At 36.3% G+C, this 24,733-nt stretch overlaps 2 protein-coding genes across 2 annotated transcripts; one reads left to right on the forward strand and one right to left on the reverse strand.

Moving 5' to 3' along the window:
- Positions 1-300: 300 nt before the first annotated feature.
- Positions 301-14,140, forward strand: LOC126873336 (sodium-dependent nutrient amino acid transporter 1-like). The gene is made up of 10 exons (XM_050634094.1): positions 301-556; positions 1,840-1,926; positions 6,699-6,975; positions 7,093-7,315; positions 7,896-8,267; positions 8,875-9,241; positions 11,015-11,114; positions 11,211-11,387; positions 12,428-12,522; positions 13,569-14,140. The coding sequence occupies exons 1-10, from the start codon at positions 542-544 to the stop codon at positions 13,713-13,715; spliced, it is 1,860 nt and encodes a 619-aa protein (XP_050490051.1). The 5' UTR covers positions 301-541; the 3' UTR covers positions 13,716-14,140.
- Positions 14,141-14,150: 10 nt separating this feature from the next.
- On the reverse strand, positions 14,151-23,576 carry LOC126873334 (sodium-dependent nutrient amino acid transporter 1-like). The gene is made up of 9 exons (XM_050634091.1): positions 23,414-23,576; positions 21,508-21,868; positions 19,676-19,925; positions 19,188-19,562; positions 18,223-18,412; positions 17,387-17,563; positions 16,934-17,033; positions 14,918-15,189; positions 14,151-14,328 (listed from the first exon to the last, which is right to left on the reverse strand). The coding sequence occupies exons 1-9, from the start codon at positions 23,414-23,416 to the stop codon at positions 14,155-14,157; spliced, it is 1,902 nt and encodes a 633-aa protein (XP_050490048.1). The 5' UTR covers positions 23,417-23,576; the 3' UTR covers positions 14,151-14,154.
- Positions 23,577-24,733: the final 1,157 nt, after the last annotated feature.

Consider the following 24,733-nt stretch of genomic DNA (forward strand, 5'->3'; position numbering starts at 1 on the left):
TAAAAAGTAAGAGTTTAACGGGACTTTTGAATTATGTGGAGATCTCAATTTTAATAGAATTTCATACGGTAAGTTATACGCGTTAAAATTACGAGATCCTGGACATCTACCGTTTGATTAAATTTGGATAACACGAGTTAGTAAAAAATGTTTATTTACGTGGAAATTTACGCGGAACAAATGAAATCATAGAACGGTGGAAAATGGTAATTTTTTGATTACGGATTGTTACATAATCGTAGAAGGAATAAAAAGCTAAGATTATAGAGTGAAATTTTTCTTCTCCTCTTTATGAAATTAGAATCATAGAGCGAATTTTTTTTTAGTATTAAAAAGATAGTCGAGGAATGTGCGAGGAATCGAATTTGGAAAAATGCTGCTACAATGTTATATGGCTGTGTTTTTCACGATTTCTCACGACACACTTTTATGAGAGTGAACAGAGTCGTCGATCAGTCTTCCAAATGCTCTTGCCTCGCAAAGATCGCGCTTAGATCACTTGGCAACGATTCGTACAGTCTAACCGCGTGCAGGAGTGATTATGCGTTGCACAAAGGTTCGTAATTTTCATTTGATCGTGATTACTTGAATGTGATACAAACGAAAACAAAAAAAAAAAGGGGGAGGAAAGTTCGTTATTGGATAAACTTAACAGAAAAATTCGCACAGGTTTTATTTCACGTAATTTAAGATTTAAAAGTTTTACGTAGACTTTGCCTTCGTAGAATTATTTCGCGAACTTTATTTCATAAAATAAGAAATATTTTGCAGAGGAGTAAGAAAAAAAAAATAGTATGAATCGCCAATCTTCCGGAGGAGATGATTTCGATTTTATATGTTCCATTACTGTTGTCTTTGATATTATTATTGTTATTGATACACAGAAAGTTGAAGCTCGACGAATGCGCACAATATTCTATAATTCGTTATTGGAAACACAGGAACAGCTCATAGCAGTCTAATCTAAATTGCAGTTGTAAATCTTTCTATTATACGTCTTAACTGGTTCATACGCACGACTATGCTATTCAACCTCGAATTATCTCGATTTAAGCTTAAAATATATTAGAAGTCTATAAAAATTTCGGAATCGTATAAAACTTCCTTTCGTCCGACTAATCTCTGCTTAGTTTCTATCTTTCTATGTTTCTATCTTGCGATTCTATTTGTTCGTCAAAGACATCGCATAAAAGATACGAATAAAAGATACCTTTTCTGCCGAATAGTAAATAAATATTCAACAATTTTTGTAAATGAAAAGATTTCGTTTTCATGACTCGCTTAGGTATGTACTCGCCTACATAAATAGTGCACTATTTCAAAATTAATATTACCGTGCCATCGAATCAAACATTCTGGCGAAACAGTAATATTCGTAGAATTTTATTTCCTCAATAACGTATCTGAAATCTGTGTAAACAAAAAAATAGTACCAGCTGAATTGTTAGAAATATCTATTTATAACTATCCCACTGTGTATATTTTATATTTAAGAAAGTTACTACACTTTCGTTAATCTGTAAGGAAAACGAAGGAACGAAATCATTCGGAAGATGAGAAATGAAATTGTTGTTTGCTTTTATCATTAATCGATGGAATCGCCGACGAAACGCGGCGTTTTTTTATTCGGGATCCTCTCCGCTATCGGATTTATATCTGACTGTAATTATTCGTTAGTCACGGAACGTTCGCGCGAAGTCGAAATATTCGTTGATATATTGCGGTTACGGGGTTACATAAACGGGCAGAGTAATTGAAAAGTCTATAGACTTTAATTGCAATCGTTGAAAATTGTAAAATAATGACTGAAAGATGATTGAGATTGCCTGTTGTTTGTAGAACCACTTCATCGACAACAACGATGGCGTGGAAGGTTCCTATAGGCTTTCTATGATATCTGGAAGCGAGAAACCGCTGGAGAATGGGGTAAGTTTTGCTTTCACATTATTTGGTATGGTACACTCGTTCCTCAAGCGCGGTGTCCGTTGCACGTGAATTTGTTTTACGCGAATGAAAATCGCGTAAATAAAATCTGTCAGTATAAAAGAAGAATATTGGAAATAAGAGGTAGTACAAATAAGTTTTAGAAATACAATTTATTTGAAATAGCTTAACAACAAAAAAGCAGTAACGACGTCTCGAAAACAAAAGTAAATTTTATTCGACGTCACTATCGCTACTGTAATTCAAAACATTCAACGTATTCTTTTTGATTGGCACAAGCGTATTATCTTCGTCGCTTAAATAATTTGGAAGTTCCACGTTATTTTCATTGCTAACGTTAATTTGTTCGGATGATTTGCCCTCGATCTTTTCCTCTATTAAGCTCTCATAAATTTCCCGATATTCGCTGCAACGTTTTATTAAATCTTGTTGAAATTTTCAGGCTCGTTGAATGTTTGGACTTCCAGGAGAATATATTTTCTGGCCACGTATTAATTAAGATCGCGCGTATAAAAAGTGTCAGATGTAAATTGAGCGAGCGATGTATCTATTGTTAGTAGGGATTGAAAGATTCCAATTTTTTAAAATAACACTGCATTTGTTAAAATATTTGATAACAATAACGAACATTATTATCCAAATATAAAATATTTCATTTATGCTTTCGGGAGAATTCTGATTTATTATTATTATTATTTTCTACTATCTATTTATTTGATTTTTATTTTTCGGCTCAATAGCTTTGAAAAAGGAAAGCGGTTGGCTTAGAATTATTTACTATTACTTGAAGATGGTAGACATATATAATAGTTAATAGTTAGTTCCATGATAAACAGCAGATATACGTGATAGAAAAATAAGAGCAAAATAAGGTTCACTGTGTGTGCGTGTGTGTGCGTGCGTGCGAGCGTGTGAATGGATACGCGTGTACTATGAATAAGCGAGAATGCAAGACAATAGGGAAAATAATTGAGAATCGAGTTCCTTTTATGACGGGATGGATGAAAGTAAATTATACTACTATGTACCATTTGATTGGCAATCTATACTGACCAATATTGTTAAATAATAATATAGAATAACATTATATCATATAGTATTATAGTTATTAATTGAGAATTCTATTAGTAAGCATTCAGGAAGACTTTAATCCAATTCTAGCATTCAAGCACTGATAATAATAATAACAGCGACTTAATAGAAATCAGAAGAATTACGCCTTACAATTATCTTTACAATCGTACATCCTACGAAATCGAGATATGCGATACAAGATAATTGTTATCACTGCAGCGAAGCCAGTGACGTCAGGCGTGTCTCCTTCGAAAAAGCACAACCAACCGAGAGGTCGTCGGAAAGGAACACCATCGTCGCCCTCCCATGCAAGGCGACTTCACGCCGCACGGTAACGAGTAGCAACCGATATCAGGACCAACGTCCGTTTCACAAAAAGGTAAGCTCGTTCCTTCTATTGACAATCGTCTATCCATTGCAACGATGGCAAGCGACGACCAACTCATCTCCTTGCGTCGGAGACGAGGCTATTGTAGCGGCTGATTCACATATGTATCGAACCGACTGGACGAATACGAACAATCCGGTCGTCAGCAAAATTCCTTATTAACGAGCTACGAGAAACAACTAACCGAAGCTGCGAGTCAATTCGAAGCCACCCAACTCGAGTTAGAAGTATTAGACGAGGAGGAGCAAGCGCGCGGCTTCGAAATAAGGGATCAGTATGTCGCGGTAGACATAAAATTACAACGTCTTCTAAGGAACGCACAAGCAGCATCGCCGTCGACATCGATAGACCTTCCAACCGGTGCATCATCCGCAATCTCGAATCCGACAGCGATTAAATTACCAGATCTTCGGCTCCCTACCTTTGACGGAAGCTTAGATAAATGGAGGAAGATAATCACGGTTCAAGACGAATTAGAAGCCTTAGATCAGGAGGAAGCTGATTGTGTAGTCTCCTTAACGCAGGAGTATAATGAGATTGACACACGGATCCTAGACCTCCTTGACCAACTACCATCGACAACCCCTTCGACACCAAAAACACGCGATTCATGCGTGAAAACCGAGGCGACAGAGAATATCGCATCGACTCGAACGCCGATCCTGTGGCACGATATGCGGAGCTCATCGCGTGACACTCACAACGTGTCACCTATACGCGACCTGATGACGACCACGTTCACATCGTCAGCATCGCAACAATCTGATTCAAAGCCACAAAACGCCTTGAATCTGCCAACCGCTCAAGATACCCTGGACCAGAAGGAACTGAATCCCGTGCAGGACAACAGCGATCATACTCCGCCGACAAAAAATATCGCGTCGAATCTAGCGACGATACCGTCCCCTGACACGCGGAACTCGCTGCATGACATGCGCGATTCATCGCCTACACGCGCCTTGAAGACAACACCTCACGATTCTCTGGACCAGCAGAGTGAGAAAACCTCACCAGGCGACAAGATGTCGCAGACATTAATCTTTACGAATCTGTCGTTATACATGTAACGAGGTGTCGTTATACATCTTGTCGATTTCACAAAAGCAAGTGAAATTCACATGTAGATGCGTGTGGAGGTGTGGAGGTATGGTTGATTGGGGGACAGGGCTCCCCCCGCTGACCCCCGTGTCGCGCCTTTTTGATGATGCCTGGTAGTTGGACCAGCGTGGTCTAATTTTCCGCAAAAGGCAAAATCAGAGACTTGTCCGATGCAGTGATCTATGGGCTCAGTGGCCAAGTGTTGGTCGTCGTCAGGTCGCGTATAGGTGACACGTTGTGAGTGTCACGCGATGAGCTCCGCATATCGTGCCACAGGATCGGCGTTCGAGTCGATGCGATATTCTCTGTCGCCTCGGTTTTCACGCATGAATCGCGTGTTTTTGGTGTCGAAGGGGTTGTCGATGGTAGTTGGTCAAGGAGGTCTAGGATCCGTGTGTCAATCTCATTATACTCCTGCGTTAAGGAGACTACACGATCAGCTTCCTCCTGATCTAAGGCTTCTAATTCGTCTTGAACCGTGATTATCTTCCTCCATTTATCTAAGCTTCCGTCAAAGGTAGGGAGCCGAAGATCCGGTAATTTAATCGCTGTCGGATTCGAGATTGCGGATGATGCACCGGTTGGAAGGTCTATCGATGTCGACGGCGATGCTGCTTGTGCGTTCCTTAGAAGATGTTGTAACTTTATGTCTACCGCGACATACTGGTCCCTTATTTCGAAGCCGCGCGCTTGCTCCTCCTCGTCTAATACTTCTAACTCGAGTTGGGTGGCTTCGAATTGACTCGCAGCTTCGGTTAGTTGTTTCTCGTAGCTCGTTAATAAGGAATTTTGCTGACGACCGGATTGTTCGATACATATGTGAATCAGCCGCTACAATAGCCTCGTCTCCGACGCAAGGAGATGAGTTGGTCTTCGCTTGCCATCGTTGCAACGGATAGACGATTGTCAATAGAAGGAACGAGCTTACCTTTTTGTGAAACGAACGTTGGTCCTGATATCGGTTGCTACTCGTTACCGTGCGGCGTGAAGTCGCCTTGCATGGGAGGGCGACGATGGTGTTCCTTTCCGACGGCCTCTCGGTTGGTTGTGCCCTTTCGAAGGTGACATGCCTGACGTCACTGGCTTCGCTGTAGTGATATCACTCCCGCTGCTGGTTTGATGTAGACACGTGGCACTGTGTGATCATTTGTAGATACACGTTTCGTTGGCACGTAATCCGGCTCGAAGGACCATGTAATTTCGACCAATCGCGGGGAGACGCAATCGCGAGGAGAGACGTCAACGGGAGTCTTAAATTCCCGTTATGATTATAATAATCGACACCACGAGTTGATCGATCCCCTGATTTCCGTTAAGATAATAGGGGTGATTAAGTTGATATAACACTGTGATTCACAGGGTTACAAGGTTTTATTTCCAACACTTATGATGTACACTGTTGAGTAGCTATAATTCGTAGATGACAATTTGTCGCACGAAGATAAGATAGATATACACAATAGAACAAGGCTCTTATAGTTGAACTTAGTATGTTAGTGGACGTAGCACTAGAGGATACTTAATAAAGGAAGCGAATGTTCGGTAATCCCGAGGACCGACTTAGATAGATGATGTGAGTTAGACCTTTCGTGCTTAGACTAAGTAAAGTTGACTTTTCTAGCGGTGTAGAAGAAGTAAAGTTGTGTGACGATGCTGTGTCGGAGGAAAGCTAGCGATGGGTGTGTCTCGGATTTGTTTATGACATTTTGGTCAGCAAAGTCAGGGCAGTATACATTGCTTCTGATTGGATAAACGAAGGTTGGTGGACTAGGAAGGGTTTCAGCCGCCCTCGATAGAAAGTTGTTAGTAGGAAGCATCGTACGTGAGAAAAACTAACTTTCCCTTGTCAAGCCGTAGTAAACAATAGTCTTTAGAAAGTGATTTAGAAAAAAAATATTTGTTCGGTCTGAAGGACCTTAGCTAGCAAATTACTGGAATTTATGATGAGTCCTTAAGACTATTGAGGGTACGCAGTAAGGATGAGCGGACTTCTGATTCCCGTCTGGTCCGCGGTGTATGGCCTGATCTAGGTAGAGGGTCGTCCGACGTAACAACAATATTATTTTATATTTCTGGAAGAATTCTTATTTAATCATTATTAATGTTGCCTATTAAGAATTCTGTACATTTATTCTATAAATTTGTTTTACAAACTTCTAGGAAAACCTTAATCCGATCACATATACCTTTTCAGTCGACGACAGTCACAGTCGAAGCGGGAGAAACTGAGAGAGCTCAATGGGATAACAAAATCGAATTTTTAATGTCCTGTGTCGCGTTTTCCGTTGGCCTGGGAAATGTTTGGAGGTTTCCTTACACTGCCTATCAAAATGGTGGTGGTGCATTCCTCGTGCCATACATCATTGTTCTGTTTATTATCGGGAAACCAATCTATTACCTGGAGATGACGTTAGGGCAATTTAGCAGCAGGTCTTGTGTACAAGTTTGGTCCATTTCACCTGCTTTCAGAGGTATATCCTCAGATAAATCGAGTTATTCGAATGCGAACAACTTGAGACCATTTTGCTCCAGTTACAATTCTAATAATAAGTCTAGAGTCGCGGTGATGTTTAATTTGCTGTTTTCAGGCATCGGTTATGGTGTGACGATTTCCGTTTTCTTAGTAGTTACGTATTATTGTTCTCTGATGGCACTGGCGGTATATTATTTATTGGCTAGTTTTCAATCAGTTCTTCCTTGGTCCTTTTGCTGGGAAGAATGGAAAGATATCTGCTTCGACAGCGCTCCAACTGACAGGGAAATAGTGGCAAATATTAGCAGCAAGAGCAGTTCTGCTGACTTATACTTTCGGTGAGTTTTTTTTATTTATTTATTTGAATTTTACAATTTGTCCAGTAGGACATTTGGTAAAATATTATAGCTTAGTGGTATTTTCGGTGAGTGATCAAGGAACATCATGTTTATTAATAAATTTTCACTTTGACTAATTTAATCTCCCACCAATTATTCCTCCACAACGAGTACTACAAGATCGTCATATTATTAAATTAATATCGTCAACAGCAAAGTTTGATTTTATTAGATTCAAAAATTAGAGTTAATTCTATCGAAAGAATCATTTCTTTCCCTTAATCACCTAATAAAGTAGTCGTTAACGAAGCTGTAATGAAAAATATCATTACAAAATACCGTAGAAATTAATCTAATTAAAATTGAAAAATTCGAATCATTTTTTTCAAAATTCTACTAAACTTGTACTATTAAAAAACAAAGTTTTCTTCGCCTTAATTACGTAATAAGGTAAAGCTGGCAGGCTTAAAAACATCATCACAAAATACTATAAATAAAAATGAATTTTATTAAATTTAAAAATTAGAATTAATTTTATTAAACTTATTAAAATCGATTCTCCGCTTCTTCGTTCATATAGGAAAGTGGTTCTTAACGAAGTTGGAATACTAGAGGGACTGGGATATCCATCTTGGAAATTGGTTCTATCTCTGTTCGCCAGCTGGATGTTCGTTTTCATAGTGCTGAGCAACGGTGTGAAGAGTAGCGGAAAAGCAGCGTATTTCCTCGCCTTATTTCCATATGTGATCATGATAAGTCTTTTAATAAGAGCAGTTACCTTGGAAGGAGCTGTAGATGGAATAATATTCCTTTTCAAACCAACCTGGGAAAAGATCTTCGATCCATCGGTATGGTACGCAGCCGTGACCCAATCCTTTTTCTCTCTTGGAGTTTGTTTCGGGGCTGTTATCATGTATTCCTCCTACAATCGCTTCGACCATAACGTATTGAGGTAATTCCAAATCGTTCAACATTTTATCTGATCCTAGATAATATCTACATTGATGTAAAATAACGCGTCAATCTTTTTGTCGATACATACGATATTCCGAAATATCTGTCTGATCGTGCGATTCATTAATACAGAGCTCATTTTCAATTGGATATTGATCGATCGATGAAGTGGACGAATTCGTAGGTTCAAGAAGTCAATAATTTAAGAACATGAACATTAGAAACATTGGAAGTTCGGAAATAGAAATGTTTGGAAATTAGGAAAATGGAGAATTCGTAAAATTATAGGAAATTCGAAAGTTTTGAAAATTAAAAGATTTGGCAATGCAAATGTGAAGGAAGCTTGAAAATTCTAAAATTCAGGAACTCGAGACCTTTGAAATCGGAAGATCGACAAATTTACAAAAATAAAGAGATCGCCACGAATTTCACAAATTTGCACGATCGCGAAATATTGATACTATACTAAATATCGATACTACAGTTCAAAAATTCCGAAGCTTCGTTTCCAGTTGATGATGAAACCGGTTTAAGAAGACAAAAGTTGCGGCTCGTAGGTCGCAAGTTTTCCGCACCAGAGATTTAAAAAGGAAATATTTTTTCAGAGATTGTACAGTGGTTACGATCATGGACTTTGGCACGAGCCTGATCGCAGGATGCACTATTTTCGGGATTCTAGGCAATCTCGCCCACGAATCTGGCAGAAAAGACATAAGCACCGTAGTTCGTGCCGGAACAGGCTTAGCTTTCATCTCTTATCCGGAAGCTCTGGCGAAATTTACCGTGGTCCCACAATTATTTGCCGTGCTCTTCTTCTTGATGCTATTTATCTTGGGGATTGGTACCACCGTGGCATTCACTGCAGTCATCAACAGCGTTATCAAGGACAGATTTCCAAATATCAAAAACTGGAAGATCGCTGCTGGCGTTTCATCGGCCGGTTTCCTCGTTGGAATCGTTTATTGCACGAGAGTAAGTGTCCCGTGCAAAGTATTTATTTAAATTGCAGCGATTTATAATATAGATCCATATCATCGTTCAAGCAGATCGGCGACGTATACGAAATTTCTTTACCACGATTACAAATTCCTCGGCTCTACTGACGACATTTTATCGTCGCAATGCAGTCAATTAGGTCTTTCCTATGTTTCTATATGTTTCTATATGCCGAAAAGGCATTCTATATCTACGAAAAGAAGAACATTCTCTCAGAAACGTATCCGCAGGCTGAAGAGACACTACCCGCTGGACCTAAAGGCTAGATTCAATTAGTTATTTAAATTAAATAATATTTACTTATTTATAATACTTACTTACAAATTATACTTGTCTATAATAAGTATTAACTTATTATAAATAATTAGCTTTGTCACTGCGCCACGCCAGAAAAATTGCTGAAAATTCTCAATGCGAGAATTGATTGTAAATTTTAATAAATATAAAAAAAAAAGAGACAAACGTATCTGTCTGATAAGAGTAACTCAAACTGGGCACATCCTATGCAAGATATTATCATTATCAGATGAAATTACACTGAAATTACAAGCTGCTTCTTTCGATACTTCATTCGTCCACCTCTGGATATTCATTACTTTCGTGTCATAATCAACGACAGAAAGTATATAATTTGTCGCCACGAATTTAAATTCTACTTGCCAAAATACAATCGTTATTCCAACAGATTGGAGACACGTAACGAAGGAGGATGTTAAAAAGCGATGTATCAGTATGATTTGCTCGGGACAGTTACGATTTGCACGATAATTGGATGAAAGCGCGTGTCTCGACCATTTCATCCATGTCACGCAAGATCAATAACGAGAGAATTATTTCGAGTATTACGTGTCAATGTGTTTACAAGTGTTTCTTATTGACACGACCAAGCACGTTATTCCTGACTAATCTTCTGTTGTTATTCACAATTGGATCACGATATTCAAGCATGTATATTAACATCTCGGTAAATATTAGCAATAGCTATGAAAAATATTATTCATCGAATTGAGATGTGCATTCGCGTGCAATAAGATTCTACTGAACATTAGAACTCGTGAAAACACAATGTACGTTCAAACGCACACTGGCACGTAATACTCGAAATAATTCTTTAAATACATAGAACATTCGGCATCAAATTCTATGAAAACGCTCTATTGAAAAAGTCGAAGGGAATCTTTGTTTCTTGAAAAATATTGCAAATATAAAGAAAATGATACGCGCCATTATACTGGTCATAGAAAGCTATAAAACTTTCCCCCCTTTCGTTTCTTTCTCTATCGTAAAACGCTGGCAATTAACCAGCTAGCTGTTTTTGACGAGTATACTCGTCATGCGTAAAAAGTAATCACATTTTGCCGTTTATATACAATACTGCGATTTTAGCGAAAGTTAAAATATGTTCGTAAATTTTAAGACGTTCTGAATATCTTCAGTTACCCTTCGACAGATGCGATCCTGAGAAAATATTCTTCTTTCAACTATATTGCCATTTTCATCGAACTACACGATGATGGTACCCCGCTGGGAGTAGCCACCCACATGTTATTTAGCAATTAAGTTAGAAAAATTTACCAAATGTTCAGCTGGACAAATGGTAAAGTACGAATTAAATAATAAAAAAAAAAAAAAATTTTCATCGAACATATTTCTCCAATATCAGATAGAAGCAAGTCTGTTTTGATCGACTTGGTTCGAAGGAAGAACTTGTTAGAGCATTTAATTTGATTTAATCGAATTTCTTTCCAGGGTGGTCAATACGTTTTGAACTTGGTAGACTACTTCGGAGGCACGTTTATTATAGTGTTTCTAGCTTGTTTCGAGATTATCGCTATTTCTTGGGTGTACGGTAATTCTTCGTCTCCTTTATAAAATTTTCCACTTTATAAGAAACACTTGGAGCAATCACCGGTCATTTCACTTATTAGTATCACTTTTCTTACAGGCGTCGACAATCTTCTAGACGATATAGAATTTATGGTGGGAAGCAGACCTTCGTTTTACTGGAGATTCTGCTGGTATTACCTAACTCCATTGACGCTTCTCTCGATTCTTATTTATTTCCTTTCTGAACTCACGCCGATCACGTACAACGACGAATATTATCCGACTTCTGCCTATGGTACGACAAATTCTACAGGGTAGAACATCCTTGACGCTAACATTTTTTTATTTTACGTCGATCGAAATTCAGAATATCGCTGCTCGATTCGCGTGCTATCAGAAAAAAGATGCAACAAGTGACTATGAATTCTTAGGTTCAACAAGCTTTAGCGCGAGTTGAGCTTGCATAGAAAAATCCTTATTTTCAGAACATACAGTGCTGCGAACAATTGTAGACTCAAACACAACATTTTCGGTATTATTTCTTCGATATTTAAAAAAAAAAAGAAAATACTGATCATGCTTGGATACGTTAAGTGAAATTGATTTTGTAAAGAGTAAATTGAACGATGTGGGATATCAGGAGATGTTATATAGCAAATTATTGCCTTTCATAATTGAAATAGAAGGCAAGAAGACAATGGTCCTATTCACAGACAGACACCACTACGAAAAAGTGCTTTTAAGATTTCGTAATAGAACCATTACCATGGTCAGCATCGAGTCTTGATCTGGGTCTGATTGAGAATCTATGGGGAATTTTAAGAAGAAAAGTTTACGATTAGGAGAAACACTACCTGTACAGAAAATATCGTTGAGCTTAAAAAATGAATAAAATCCGTACCTAACAAATTAATAGTGTGTGATATAAAGGTAGAAGTAGAAAAATAGAAGTGATATAAAATAATGAAAAACCCAGCAAATATTGAATGAAGATATAACAAAATTAATATCGAGTTTCATAGTGAAAAACGCAATTTTAAGAGGAAATTTCATTTTCTTCCAAACTTTGAAAGAATTGTTGTTTGTTGTATCTTCGGTTTCGTTTTATATCGCAATATGAAATTATACAGATGATCTTGTCGACTGTTGTTTCAACATTATGAAAGATCTAAAAACAGAGTTGAGTGTATAATTATTCACGGCACTGTACATTACAGAAGCTTGGAAATTCGTTTATGAAAGTATAGAAATTCTGTGTATCGTTTATGGCAAACGTATATTTCTACTATATTTCAATTAAACCTCGTTTCATAAAAATTCCAATTCTCTTTCCAGTCGCTGGATGGTTAATTTTGGGACTAGGAGTGATTCAACTTCCTATCTGGATGTTCGTTAGTAAGATCAAGAACGAAGGGAAATCTTATTTGGACGTAAGCATTAAGAGAAACTCGAAACCTCCATAAAGCCACTGTATCTTTTGCTAAAATCTTATAATCGTCCCATTCTGATGGCAAGTTTGTGCGTGATATCATTTTTAGAAAAATAGAAAAGAGACATATACAACTTCGGTCGTAACAATAGAGAAAAGAAACTTAAGAATATAATTTGATAGAAGAAAAAGAAAGTGAAATTTCTATAAAGTCACGCGCTCCTTAAAATTTCTTCACTGTTTCCACATTTACTGAGAAGCAAGGTGGCCATGTTAAAACCTTGATACTCTTTTCGTTGTAGTTACAGTTCTGTCTGTCTCGACGTGTAAATCACCGGACCATGGTCGTGTTCACAAATAAAATTATTATCTTCAATTCTTTTTGTGAATCGTATTAAAATCCTTTTCTAGTTTTCGCCAAATGGTATCATATGCAAACCTGTCGTTAGAATGGAATAATTATAATATTTGAGCAAAAAATATGTATAGTGGTTTTAGGGAAATTTAAGCCACTGTACACTTGCCTTAGATAATTTTCAGTATCATGTTCTCGCTTTTCATTGTCTGCGATTCTGGCTTTTCCAACATCGCGTATTCTTACGAATTCCGTTGCACTTACACGGCTTTTGAGTCTTCTAATTACGTCTTGTGTTTCGTTTCGATATTTACAACGCTTTTAATTTATTATAATTTATTAATTTATTATACTAGATTCTTATAATCGGAATTCACCGAATCTAATAAAGGGAAGAGTACGGTACGTATGAACATTAATAAAACGTGAACACACATGAACATTAATAAAATGTGTACATATGTGAGTTACATATGAACACTAATAAAATGTGTACATATTTATAGAAACGGAAAAATGGATCCGCCGCTGGGAAATATTAATTTCTGATATTATAATATTATATAATATTATCATGTCTAATAAAACGTTGGGAAATTATGATATTCGGATAACGAGTGTTCGGATAAGGAATGCTCTACCGGATTACGAGAAATTGCAATATTTCTTTTATCTCTATATTCTCCTTGTAGATACTTAAACCGAGCGCCGATTGGGGACCTAAGGATCCCGTAAAATTCAAGGAATGGAAGGAATTCAAAGACTCAAAGAGGATAGCGAGGATGAATTTGGAGAAGAAAAGGTGGAGAATCGTAGCTTTGTTGGTCGGAGATGATTAACAGTCAGCACACGATTTCTCCGTATCTTCTTTGTTGACGATCGTATCGATGAAAATAACGACGTTTCGTCCATTCAACGAACACATTATGTATTATAAATATTAAATGCTTATACAAATAAATACTAAATTCTTATCTCGCTTCGGTAATCTTTGCAGACTCGAGCGTCAAAAGCAGAGCAGAGAAATAGCATAACATATATATAATAATTAGACTGCGGATGTTTATGCAAATTTACATTCCTATGAATTAGCATAACTAAAGAAATTTTTCTCCGTTTATTAAATCATATAACGAGCATTCTACCCTGGACAATTTATATCATTTTTTTACATTCTGTACATTTCTGCATTTTGAAATTTCTTATATAAACGCGGAAACACGTCGCAAGTATAAAATTGTACTCAGTGGAGTTTCTATAGAGATCTCGTATCACTATCTAATCTTTTCTGTCGTTCTTACAAATTAAAGTGTATATCAATTGAAGCCATCTTGGCTCTGTCCTGGCGTTTCTCTCTTTTAGTTTCTCCTCTTTGAAGCGAAGCCAAGCTTTTCTGTAATTGGTTTCTATCGGTCCCCACTTCGATGTTGACAGAAAAGATTTCCTTAAATTCTACGAAAGAAAGACAACACGCCAAAGTAAAAACTTATTAAAAATGATAGCAATGGCCGAAATGATTCATTATCTGAAGTCAACATCTCGAACAACATTTATCTAAGTTTGTATTACATTTTATGTATATATGTATATGTACGCATGTATATTTATTTATTTCAGCCTGATGGCTTAGAGAAATTGGTCTTGGCTTTATTGGGTCGCCCCAAAGGTTTCTTCCTTCTTCTTTTATAAAGAAATCATAGACGCACGACATTTCTTGTTTAATATTATTTTATTGAATTATGTATGATCCTACTGGAACTTGTGTATGAATCTGTTGGAACAAAATGGATCGTATATAATTCAATAAAATATAAAACATAAAACATATAATATAAAATATAAAATATAAAACAAAAAATATTCTGCATCTATTATTTCCTTATGAAATGAAAGAAACTTTTGGGACAACCTAATACATAAATTACAAACGTAAATCATGACTGAAACATATTATAAAAACAATATTATATGTATATGTAATAAAAAGGACGAATTAAAGAAGAAAATTATGTGGATGGTGAAAGTGAATTTAATGCAGTACCTTTAATAATGGCAAGTTCCTGTTTCTCAGTATCTCCACGATCATCCAGAATGGTATTTGAAGAATGCTGAAGCACAGTATGACTGTACCAGCCGCGTGAGCCGTAGCAGGATATCCTCTGCCGCCGTAAGTCAAGGGAGAAAGAGTGACGACAGTGTAAAAGAAAATCAGTATCAAAATTAACGGTGTCAAGAGGAACCAACAAATCCTCCAGTAACTACTTGCTTTTCTGTCCAGCATAAATTCGATGTCGTCTAGGAAATTTTCGATACCTGTTTTAAAAAGTCACGATGTTTGCCTGATTACTTCGTTAATTTCCCTTATTTTTAAATTTATTGTTTCATTATTAATTTGTGAGATTTCCATTTTGCGAAACTTTACTTCAAACCTTAACGCTAAACCTATTCCTATCGTGTGCGGTCAAAATGATCAAAGAAGTAATAGTTTTTATGATTTAACATGGATAACGGTTAATTTATAATTAAATGTATATAAAATGATGTACTTTCATAAGATTTCTTCAATTTCAATTATAGACTTAAATGGAATTACACTTTTATTTCTATAGAGATATACCTACTTCAACTTTGCTGTATTTCTTACAAATTATCTTATTGTCAAATATGCATTTGCAAAATTTTCGTAATTTTGTAACCTTTACAATTTTTTACTTGACAAGTTTTTTTGTAGTAATGAATCTGAACTTGTCGATAGCTTTATTGCATGGTATTTTTCCCGCGATTCTTTATACAAAAGTAATGTACGCACCAGGTTTATAACAATTTTGTGAGTTCTCTGTAAATTGGCCCCATACTGTAGATACCATTGTAAATTTATTGCTTCGTAAACGTTGGCTTCAACGTATAAACCTCATAATTTCAGCAAAGTCATTCCTGTTCATTGTTTTTGAAAAAAATGCAGGTCTCCAAATTTTATTCCACAAATATGAGACATCTATATTTGTTATATAGCATATAGCATATATCAGAGCAATATCCCTCTTAGTCCCCAATATTCTAAACGCTTCTTCTTCCGTATATTTTATTATAGCACATCAAGCATAGAAAGGAGACTAAAAAGGAAACGCCCAACAGATTTCACAAAGAACATAACCTAACAAACACGAAGATGGTACCTCGCTGGGGGTAGCCACCCACATGATAATCAAACAGGCAAAAAATTCCACCAAATGTCCAAATTGGACAAATTGTGAATGTAAACGACTAAATAAATAAATAAAAAAAAATTTTATTATATGATCCCTTGTACGGTGATCAATGATAAGATAAAATGGCGTCTTTACTTGTTCTTCCATAATATGCATATCCCTCAAAATATTATGAACTGATGTCCTGCCAGGTTTGAGACTTACATCTATTATATTTATACAAAAATATTGATGAGTATTGGCCTTCTCCACTAACGGTTACTCGAGAGTGGAGTTGGGAAAGCTTCTCCCGTGTTTTATCGCAATCAGCAATAACCCTAAGAAGCTTCTCGATTTTTAAAATGTTTGTAACAATGGACTGTAAAAAATGGTAAATTTTATGGCGATTTCTTAGGGTTGTTATGGGCCTGAATTGATATGTCTTGTCTTTATGGCAAGATTACGGGTGTAATAGCTGTTATTATTTGTTATTACTGATTTTGTTTGTCATTTGACCTTGAGATAGCCTTTTCTTCGTACTAATTGCATTTGTTTGAAGAATAATAAAAATATTTTGACCGCTCACGGTAGGCAAAGCAGAATAGAAATTTTTCTCAGAAAATAAAAGAGCAAACTAAAATTAAATACCGAAAAATATATTGTATGCATGTTTTAGGAAAAAAGTCAGGAATTATTAAACGATACGATAAAGTTTAAATATGGTTAAATTTGTGTAGAAGTCGCAAAATGGATATATAACGAACAAAATTTCAATTCAACCTTCGAATGAATATGCAAAGTAGAAATGTAAGATCGATATAAAATACAACAATGTAGAACACAACGTGAAATACAACACATGTACAAACCGTATACCCATGTTACGGCAGTGATTTCGAAAGAAGCCAAGATGAACACGACGAACGATGTACCATAGTAATCGACCAAGGTCAATACAAACTGTCCACCCTGTGTAGAATTAACGAATTATCATTGATCGATTAGTGTCAAAAGAGAAATACGATTCTACAATCTGCCGTGAAAATCAACCTCATTTCCTTATTCCTTGTCATTCATCGACGAAGAAACAAATAACTCGAAAGTTGACTAGATATTGTACAATGTATCTACTTGTATGCGTAATTGTACTTTGATAATTGATATCTTTCAAGTTAAGTAACAAAATGCTTGAAGATTATTTCAATTTTATTGTATTATCATTTTAATACCGCTGCAGTGTTTGAGAGATTATGTTCAAACAAGAAGAAAGAAACAGGCAGATGGTAAAACGGTAGAAGCTTCAAGATTTGTAAATTACGTGCCGGAGTAACGTAAACTGTGCTCACAGCAAATCCCATTGAACAGACGGAAAGCACGATTTTCCAGATTTCCATGTTTGGAAGCTTTTCTTTCAAGCAAGTTACTACTCCTGACACCATCCCTACGATGCTTCCCACGCCGAGGACAAACATCATCACGAAAAACAGAACCGCGAAGAACTGTAACAGATAAATGTATCTTTCGTAAAAATTAAAGCTTATATACAGGGTGGTTGGTAACTGGCGGTACAAGCGGAAAGGGGGTGATTCTACGCGAGAAAAGAAGTCGAAAATATAGAATAAACATTTTTCGTTCGAGACTTTGTTTTCGAGAAAATCGACTTTGAATTTTCGTTCGGTACGCGTGCACTTTATCGCGTCTCGTTATGACGGATCTCACTGTAGATCGTTGTCTAGATGGAAAAATGAAAAGAAAAAACTTAAAAGAAAAAATTTTTTATTCTATATTTCCGACTTCTTTTTTGTACCACCAGTTATGTATATATAATTAATACCATTCTGTATATATAATTAATGTTTACCTGTCCATTCCAAAATGAGATTGAGTACCACAGATGTTTCGTACACATTCTCATTCAACTTCGACATACACAAAATTAAGAAGGACTAAAGTGGCACATGAAATACTTTGAAATGAATTTTGTTCAGTCGAGGACATCAAACGGTAAAGAATGAGAAAATACTACAAGGAAATAGAACGAAGGAAACGGACGAAAGGGAAGATTTTTAGTTGTTTCAAGATCTATACATGTTCTAACTAACTGTAGAACATATTTATTTATTAATATTCGTTTTACTATATATTCATTTATGTTTACTTGAGGTACAAAGGTGAACTTTGCAATGGCATCAGGATAAGAGATGAACGCCAGGCCAGCTCCAGATTTCACTACATTGTCGATATCCTCCATACCCATTTCATGAGCCAGATTTCCCAAAATCCCAAAGATCGTGCACCCCGCTATAAAACTCGTTAAAGTGTCGACACTAGTTACTATGAGCGCGTCTCTGAAACACGAGGAAAACAATTTTTTTCTTCCTCGGCTTTTACTATAGTGTTTACTATAGCGAGTCGTCTAAGAGTCGAAGCTGAAATATCTTTCACGCTATTAATTATATTGAGAAGTGTGAATAAATTTCAGAGAGAAGTTGAATAGTTTCAAGGGCGACGAATTCTCATGTTCTTTTCTGATTGTAGCTTTTCTCTAGGAGAAGGCAAACTTTGTTTCCTTTTTTGTTCAGTTCTATAAATGTAATTGTACGTTTTCTAATGCATTAATCGATGTAGCTCGAATATAATAGATTCTGATAGAACAGAGATGCAGATTCTGTATAAAAATTGATTTATCTACTTGTATCGAGAAGTTATTAGTTCGGTGGTTACTTTATAAATCATCGAAACACGACCCCCTTGAAGTCATTCAACTTTCACGTGAAACATTTTTCGGTGTAATTAACCCTTTGCACTCGGCATATTTCCATATATTTCATTTCTTTATTTGTTTCTTCGTATAATGCGAAGACAGAACTCCAAGAAAACATATGTTTTTAGAAAGTTGGGGCTTGTGTAATTTTATGCTATCCTGCGCACTCCGCTGTTTAGACTGACATCCTTTCGTTCCTGTAAGGAAGTTTGCTCGTGCGCAGGGGTATTTCGACTGATTTTTAATTATAAATAACTAGATTTGCTTAGATAAATAATTAGAAATAACTAAGATTTGCGATGTCCTCTCAGAAGCTGGGTGCAAATGGTTAATAAATAACAACGAATGACTTCGTTTACCTGTACACGTTATGTTTGAAGTCGTTGTGCGACGAATAAGTGATAATAGAGCCGAAGCAGACGGAAAGGGAGAAGAAACATTGTGTGACAGCCGCGTACCAAACGCTTGGCTCTAAGAGTTTCGACCATTTCGGAGTAAGAAAGAAGAGAATCCCAGTTCCAGCGCCTTCCAAGGTCACTGCTCTGATCAGAAGGCTCAATAAGATGATATATGGGAAAATGGCTAGAAAATACGAAGCTTTTCCTGAACTTTTCACGCCCTGGAACGTTATTAGGATAACGCAAAGCCAGCTAAATAGGAGACATAACGTTAATTTCCAATCCGGCAGTCCAACTCCATCGTCGATACTATCTTTCTCTTGGAGAACCACTTTCCTGGAATTATTACAGACAACAAAGATCGAAAACAGAAAAACTAAGAAATCAGCAACTTTCTTATATTATTTTTCGGTTTATTCTTTTTTTCCTCTTTTCGTAGTGTAACTCACAGGAAGTAGAGTTCCGCGGAACTTCTGCGTTCCTTCTCGTGTAATAATTTAGTAAACATGCTAACATTGACCGATTCGCTATCGATCTTTTGGCTGGAATCGACGCAATAATCAGCCCATTCTTCTCTGCACTTCGCCCAGGGTAATTCCGCTGAGAATGACGCGATTAAAAAGAAGAGCGTGAGAGCCATCAATGAGCTGTAATATGTCATCACTGCCACGTTCGAGCAGAATTGCGACCATCCAACACCTAAGACGATAATTCTTTGGTACAGTCATTCGATGATAACATTTATTTATTTGTTCGATTGATAATGTTATTGTTTTATGACCTGAGATCTTTCTTCTAGGCGTAATAAACGCCGTCATAGGAGACAAGCAACGAAATTGAAAAATTATTGAGAGAAATCTTACGATAAGAAATTTCAATTACAGTAGAGCCGCCCTTATCCGAACACCAATTAACCGAACATCATAATATCTGGACGTTTTATTATCCGAAGAGGGTATTTCCCAGTAACGGATGCCTTTTTCCCATTTCAAATATTTTTTTTTTTTATTTATGTTGAGATATGTGTAATTTTCTGTGCTGGACTGAGTTAAGTGCGTAGTAGAAATACTTATATGTATATATCAGTGTGTGGAAGTATGTGTGTGTGTGCATCGTCTCGAAACAAAGGAATGTAAACAGTCAGTCGGTTAAGAGTCGTCGATGAAGAGTCGGGTGTAGAAGGTGCTGAGACGCGTGCAAGTGTGTATCGATAAATATATAAAGAATCGTCCATGTAATAAATATATCATTATTTTAGTAATAACTGTCAATATAAATTTAATGTTCCTATAACATTATTTCGGCTTCAAAGATCCACAATTCTCAACAATTTATTTACATTTTATAATTTGTCCAGTAGGACATTTGGTAAAATATCATAGCTTAGTGGTATAATAATATAACATGTGGATGGCTACCCCCAGTGGGATACCATGCCGTTTCAAATATGTACACGTTTTATCAATGTTCATATGCAATGTATTCTTTTCCTTTATTATATCAGCGAATTCTAATTATGAGAACTTGGTATGAAACTAATAGCGTTGCAACTATGGGAACAAAGTACGACATGATTGGAAAATTCGAAATTGCTGTAAGTGCAACAGAATTAGCAAAAATACACGTTGGAAAGGCCAGAATGGCAAACGTTAAAAAACAAAGAAAGAAATATTGAAGATTATCCAAATCGCGTAGGTTCCTCTAATGCTGGCAGCGGAAGAGAAAAATGAAATATACCGACGTAACGAAATAATTTCATCGCGATAAAAACGATAACAATGATGATTTTACAGGGAATGAAAACAGCAAAAGAAGGTGGTCTCTATGCAGTTACTTGGGTTGAAAAAATTGTATGATTTGGCAGCCAGAAAGATACGAGATCGATAAATATTTACAGAAACTATCGATTCACCTTAATCTGTATTTGAATGAATGAAATTTCATACTAGACAAGCGATCGTTATTATTCGAAAATTCTATTATTCGAACAATTTCGTCTTCCTATCAGTTCGAACAAGAGAGGTTCTATTGTAGTTTATAAAAATGTTTAATGGCGCTTTTAATTCCACAATACAGAATCGTATGGTTTCCAAATTCATTTAAGGAAAAGGACTCTAAAAGAAAGATTAGTCTGTCTCGATACTTTTCAATTACTTCGTACTGATAATAAAATAAATAAAATATGATTGCCGAGAATGAAAATAACTTTAGTTTGATGTTAATAAAATATGGTCGTTGAAAATAGATTAGTTATAACGGATCATTAAAATTATCTAGTTACCACCAAACGCAGGCGAAATATTCCAGATTTTGATCGACGAGGACGAAGAGAACTGTCCAAGGATCACCTCCAGGTAATAAAATGGTTTGCCAACGACGAAAAGAACGATGATGTAGGGTATTAAGAAAACACCACCGCCATTTTCATAGGCAGTGAAAGGGAACCTCCAAATATTACCGAAACCTATCGATATCGCGATACAGGACATTAAGAACTCTATTTGGTTGTCCCATGTGCTTCTTGCTTCCGTTTCTTTCACGGTTTCCGGACATCTGACGATCGATTCCCTTGGGCCCTCGTGTGATTTCGTTTTCCCCGTTTCGTCCATGGAGAACGCTGGATTTCGATGTCCTTCGTTATTCTACAAAGATTTATAAATCACTGTTGTCGTTGTGTAAGTTACTGTTGCTCCATTGCATTCTGTTACAGTGTACTCTATGCAGCATGGTATTTAGCGACTATACAGGGTGATTGGTAACTGGTGGTACAAGCGGAAAGGGGTTGATTCTACGCGAAAAAAGAAGTCGAAAATATAGAATAACAATTTTTCGTTCGAGGCTCTGTTTTCGAGAAAATCGACTTTGAATTTTGGCTCGGTACGCGTGCACTTTATCGCGTCTCGTTATGACGGATCTCACTGTAGACATCGTTGTCTCGATGGAAAAATGAAAAAAAAATTTGTTATTCCACCACCAGTTTACGAAATATTTATTTAAACATTTATACCACTAGTTACCAACCACCCTGTATATTAAAATAATTAATCAAAGAATGTGGGCACAGCGAAGAAAGTGTAGAGAATATTTTCACGCAGTCGCCGTATATGCTGTAACGATAGAGTTATTCGTGTAAAAGCAGCAGCATTTAGAGACAAATATAAATATTTGTATTATCAGGAAAACGAGGAATTATTATCGCAACGTTGAAAATTGTTCTTCAGGAAAATTGTGCGCCGAAACTTCTACGTACATTTTCAGATTGCTTTCTAATTTCATCAATATAGTCACGATAGTCGAGTCTCGTTATAGCGCCAATGAAACTTCTAAATGTTTCGTATAGCACTCGTGAAAAGCATCTACAAATATACAAATAGAAGAACAAATATCGTGTAAAATTGCGAATCGGTCGCAATAAAACCGTGCCGTCGATAGATAGCGACGAATTAGATTTTAAGCTCTTTAGGGCCGTCGAACGATCGTTATCGCGTGAGTAAAATCTCGCTATCGCCGGTGTTGCTCCGGTAAAAACATAGGCGAAGATGTTTAGCGTTTACTTGCAATTCTTCGTTGCACGTTTGACGAGGTAAATTGTAAGTATGGTGGATTTCTTCCTGCCTCGACTTCAATAATCGGTACCTTTCGATCGATAAATGTAGCAAATCACGAAATGTCGATAAAACTAACGATAAATCGAAGGAATCAGAATCAGTGGAAAGAGATGAAGTAATTTCGAGAATACAGAAGATTTTATTACTGATATCTGGATCATTATTTTCTCCCCCGTTTTAATTTTTCTGATTCATCAGATAAAGACAAGTGACAAGGCTAATATTTCCAATTTTTAACGATCATTATTATATTTCCCAGAAATATCAACGATAGAAAGAAAACACGACCATTGATCACACATTATTTTGTTCTTTTTTCATTTACCACACAAAAAGGTAGCTAATTAGCAATAAATAAATTTTTTACCCATGTGCTATTCGCGACCGTTAGATTTTCAATAAATATCTAAAACAAGAAAGAAACATGATGCGATCACTTACTATTTCGTTCTTTTTGCATTTATCACATAAACAAGTATTTGATTATCAAGAAACAAAATTCTACCCATGTGCTGTTCGCAACCGTTGCAATTCCCATAAATGTCGACAATAGGAAACAATCACACTTCGATCACTCACCATTTAGTTCTCTCTGTTCACTGCACAATATCAGAACGAAATATCACAAAGGAACGAGGAACGATAATATGAAATGAAAATGTCAATTGGAAATCAACGAAACGAGAGAGAATCGACAATGAGACGTCGGCAATGTGATCTCAATTTTCTCCGCGATCGACATCACGCGTCTCCTCTTATATCGCAGTATTGCACGTATATCGATATTATACCCCCGACGAACACCTCGAGGAACCTTGATTGATAAAACGGTTGTGATTCTAACAGATAGATTACGTTGCAGTTTCGTACACGCGGCTCTGATAACGACTGATCCAACAGGAATGTGAAATTGTGTCGAAACTTCTGAAGGAAAAGTTTCCTTTTCCCCGTAACCGCTTGAAAGATACAGCTTATCGGAATCGCACGAAACAAGAATGTATGCGATTTTAAACGAATCGATCTTCTAGCACGGTCGATGACATTTTTTAAATCGACCTTCCTTTTTTTTTTTAATTAATATTTCCTCTTATTGTTAATATTTTTGCTTGCTGTTATTGTTATTCTTGTGTTAGGTTTTCGCCCATTACAGTCTCAGGTAACGAACAGGTAACAAATACAGGTAAGAGAGCGATAATTTGTTTTGTAAATTAGGTGTAGTTGGTTTTAAGGTAAATGAAGCGATCAAGTCGCGGAGAAATAAGGAAAAATCTTTTGTTGGAGAAATGGAGAAAGTGAATTTTTAATTTCATATTATATATATATATATAGTCAAATGAATTAATCCTCTTGCGCCATGAAGTTGGTATAAAGAAATAAAATAGTTTTGCAAAATAATCATAACCTTGAGAAGAATAGTACGATGGAGTCGGATGAAGATGAAAAGCAATCAAAACTGAACGACGTATTATATATCTATCTATATACAAATATACAAATTTATTAGGTTATTAATTATTTGAAATTCGATGCGATCAGCCGAAAAAAATTCTAGAGGAACGTGGTTTGAATCGATCTGACTTGGAGAAATCGATAGGAGGAAAATTCGACGAGACTAGCGAACAGGCGGATGAAATATTGAAAAATGTGGCAATTACCACGAAAGAAACGAGTGAGGCTCTCTTAGGAGAAATTGGCCACAAAGAACGCGCGAAAATAATTGAAAAATCGAAGAAAATATCGAAGAGACTCGCACAAGATGATTCACAGGAAGAAACTTTAGCTCCACGGGAAGAAATCGTGAAATTCTTGCGCGAAAGATCGATGAGTCAGAGCTTCATTAATACTTTTTTAAAACTTGGCTATACCGAGGAATTTCGAAGGTCGAATAAATTTACATAT

This window comes from Bombus huntii, chromosome 14 (genome assembly GCF_024542735.1).
Source record: "Bombus huntii isolate Logan2020A chromosome 14, iyBomHunt1.1, whole genome shotgun sequence".
Classification (NCBI taxonomy): Eukaryota; Metazoa; Arthropoda; class Insecta; order Hymenoptera; family Apidae; genus Bombus; species Bombus huntii.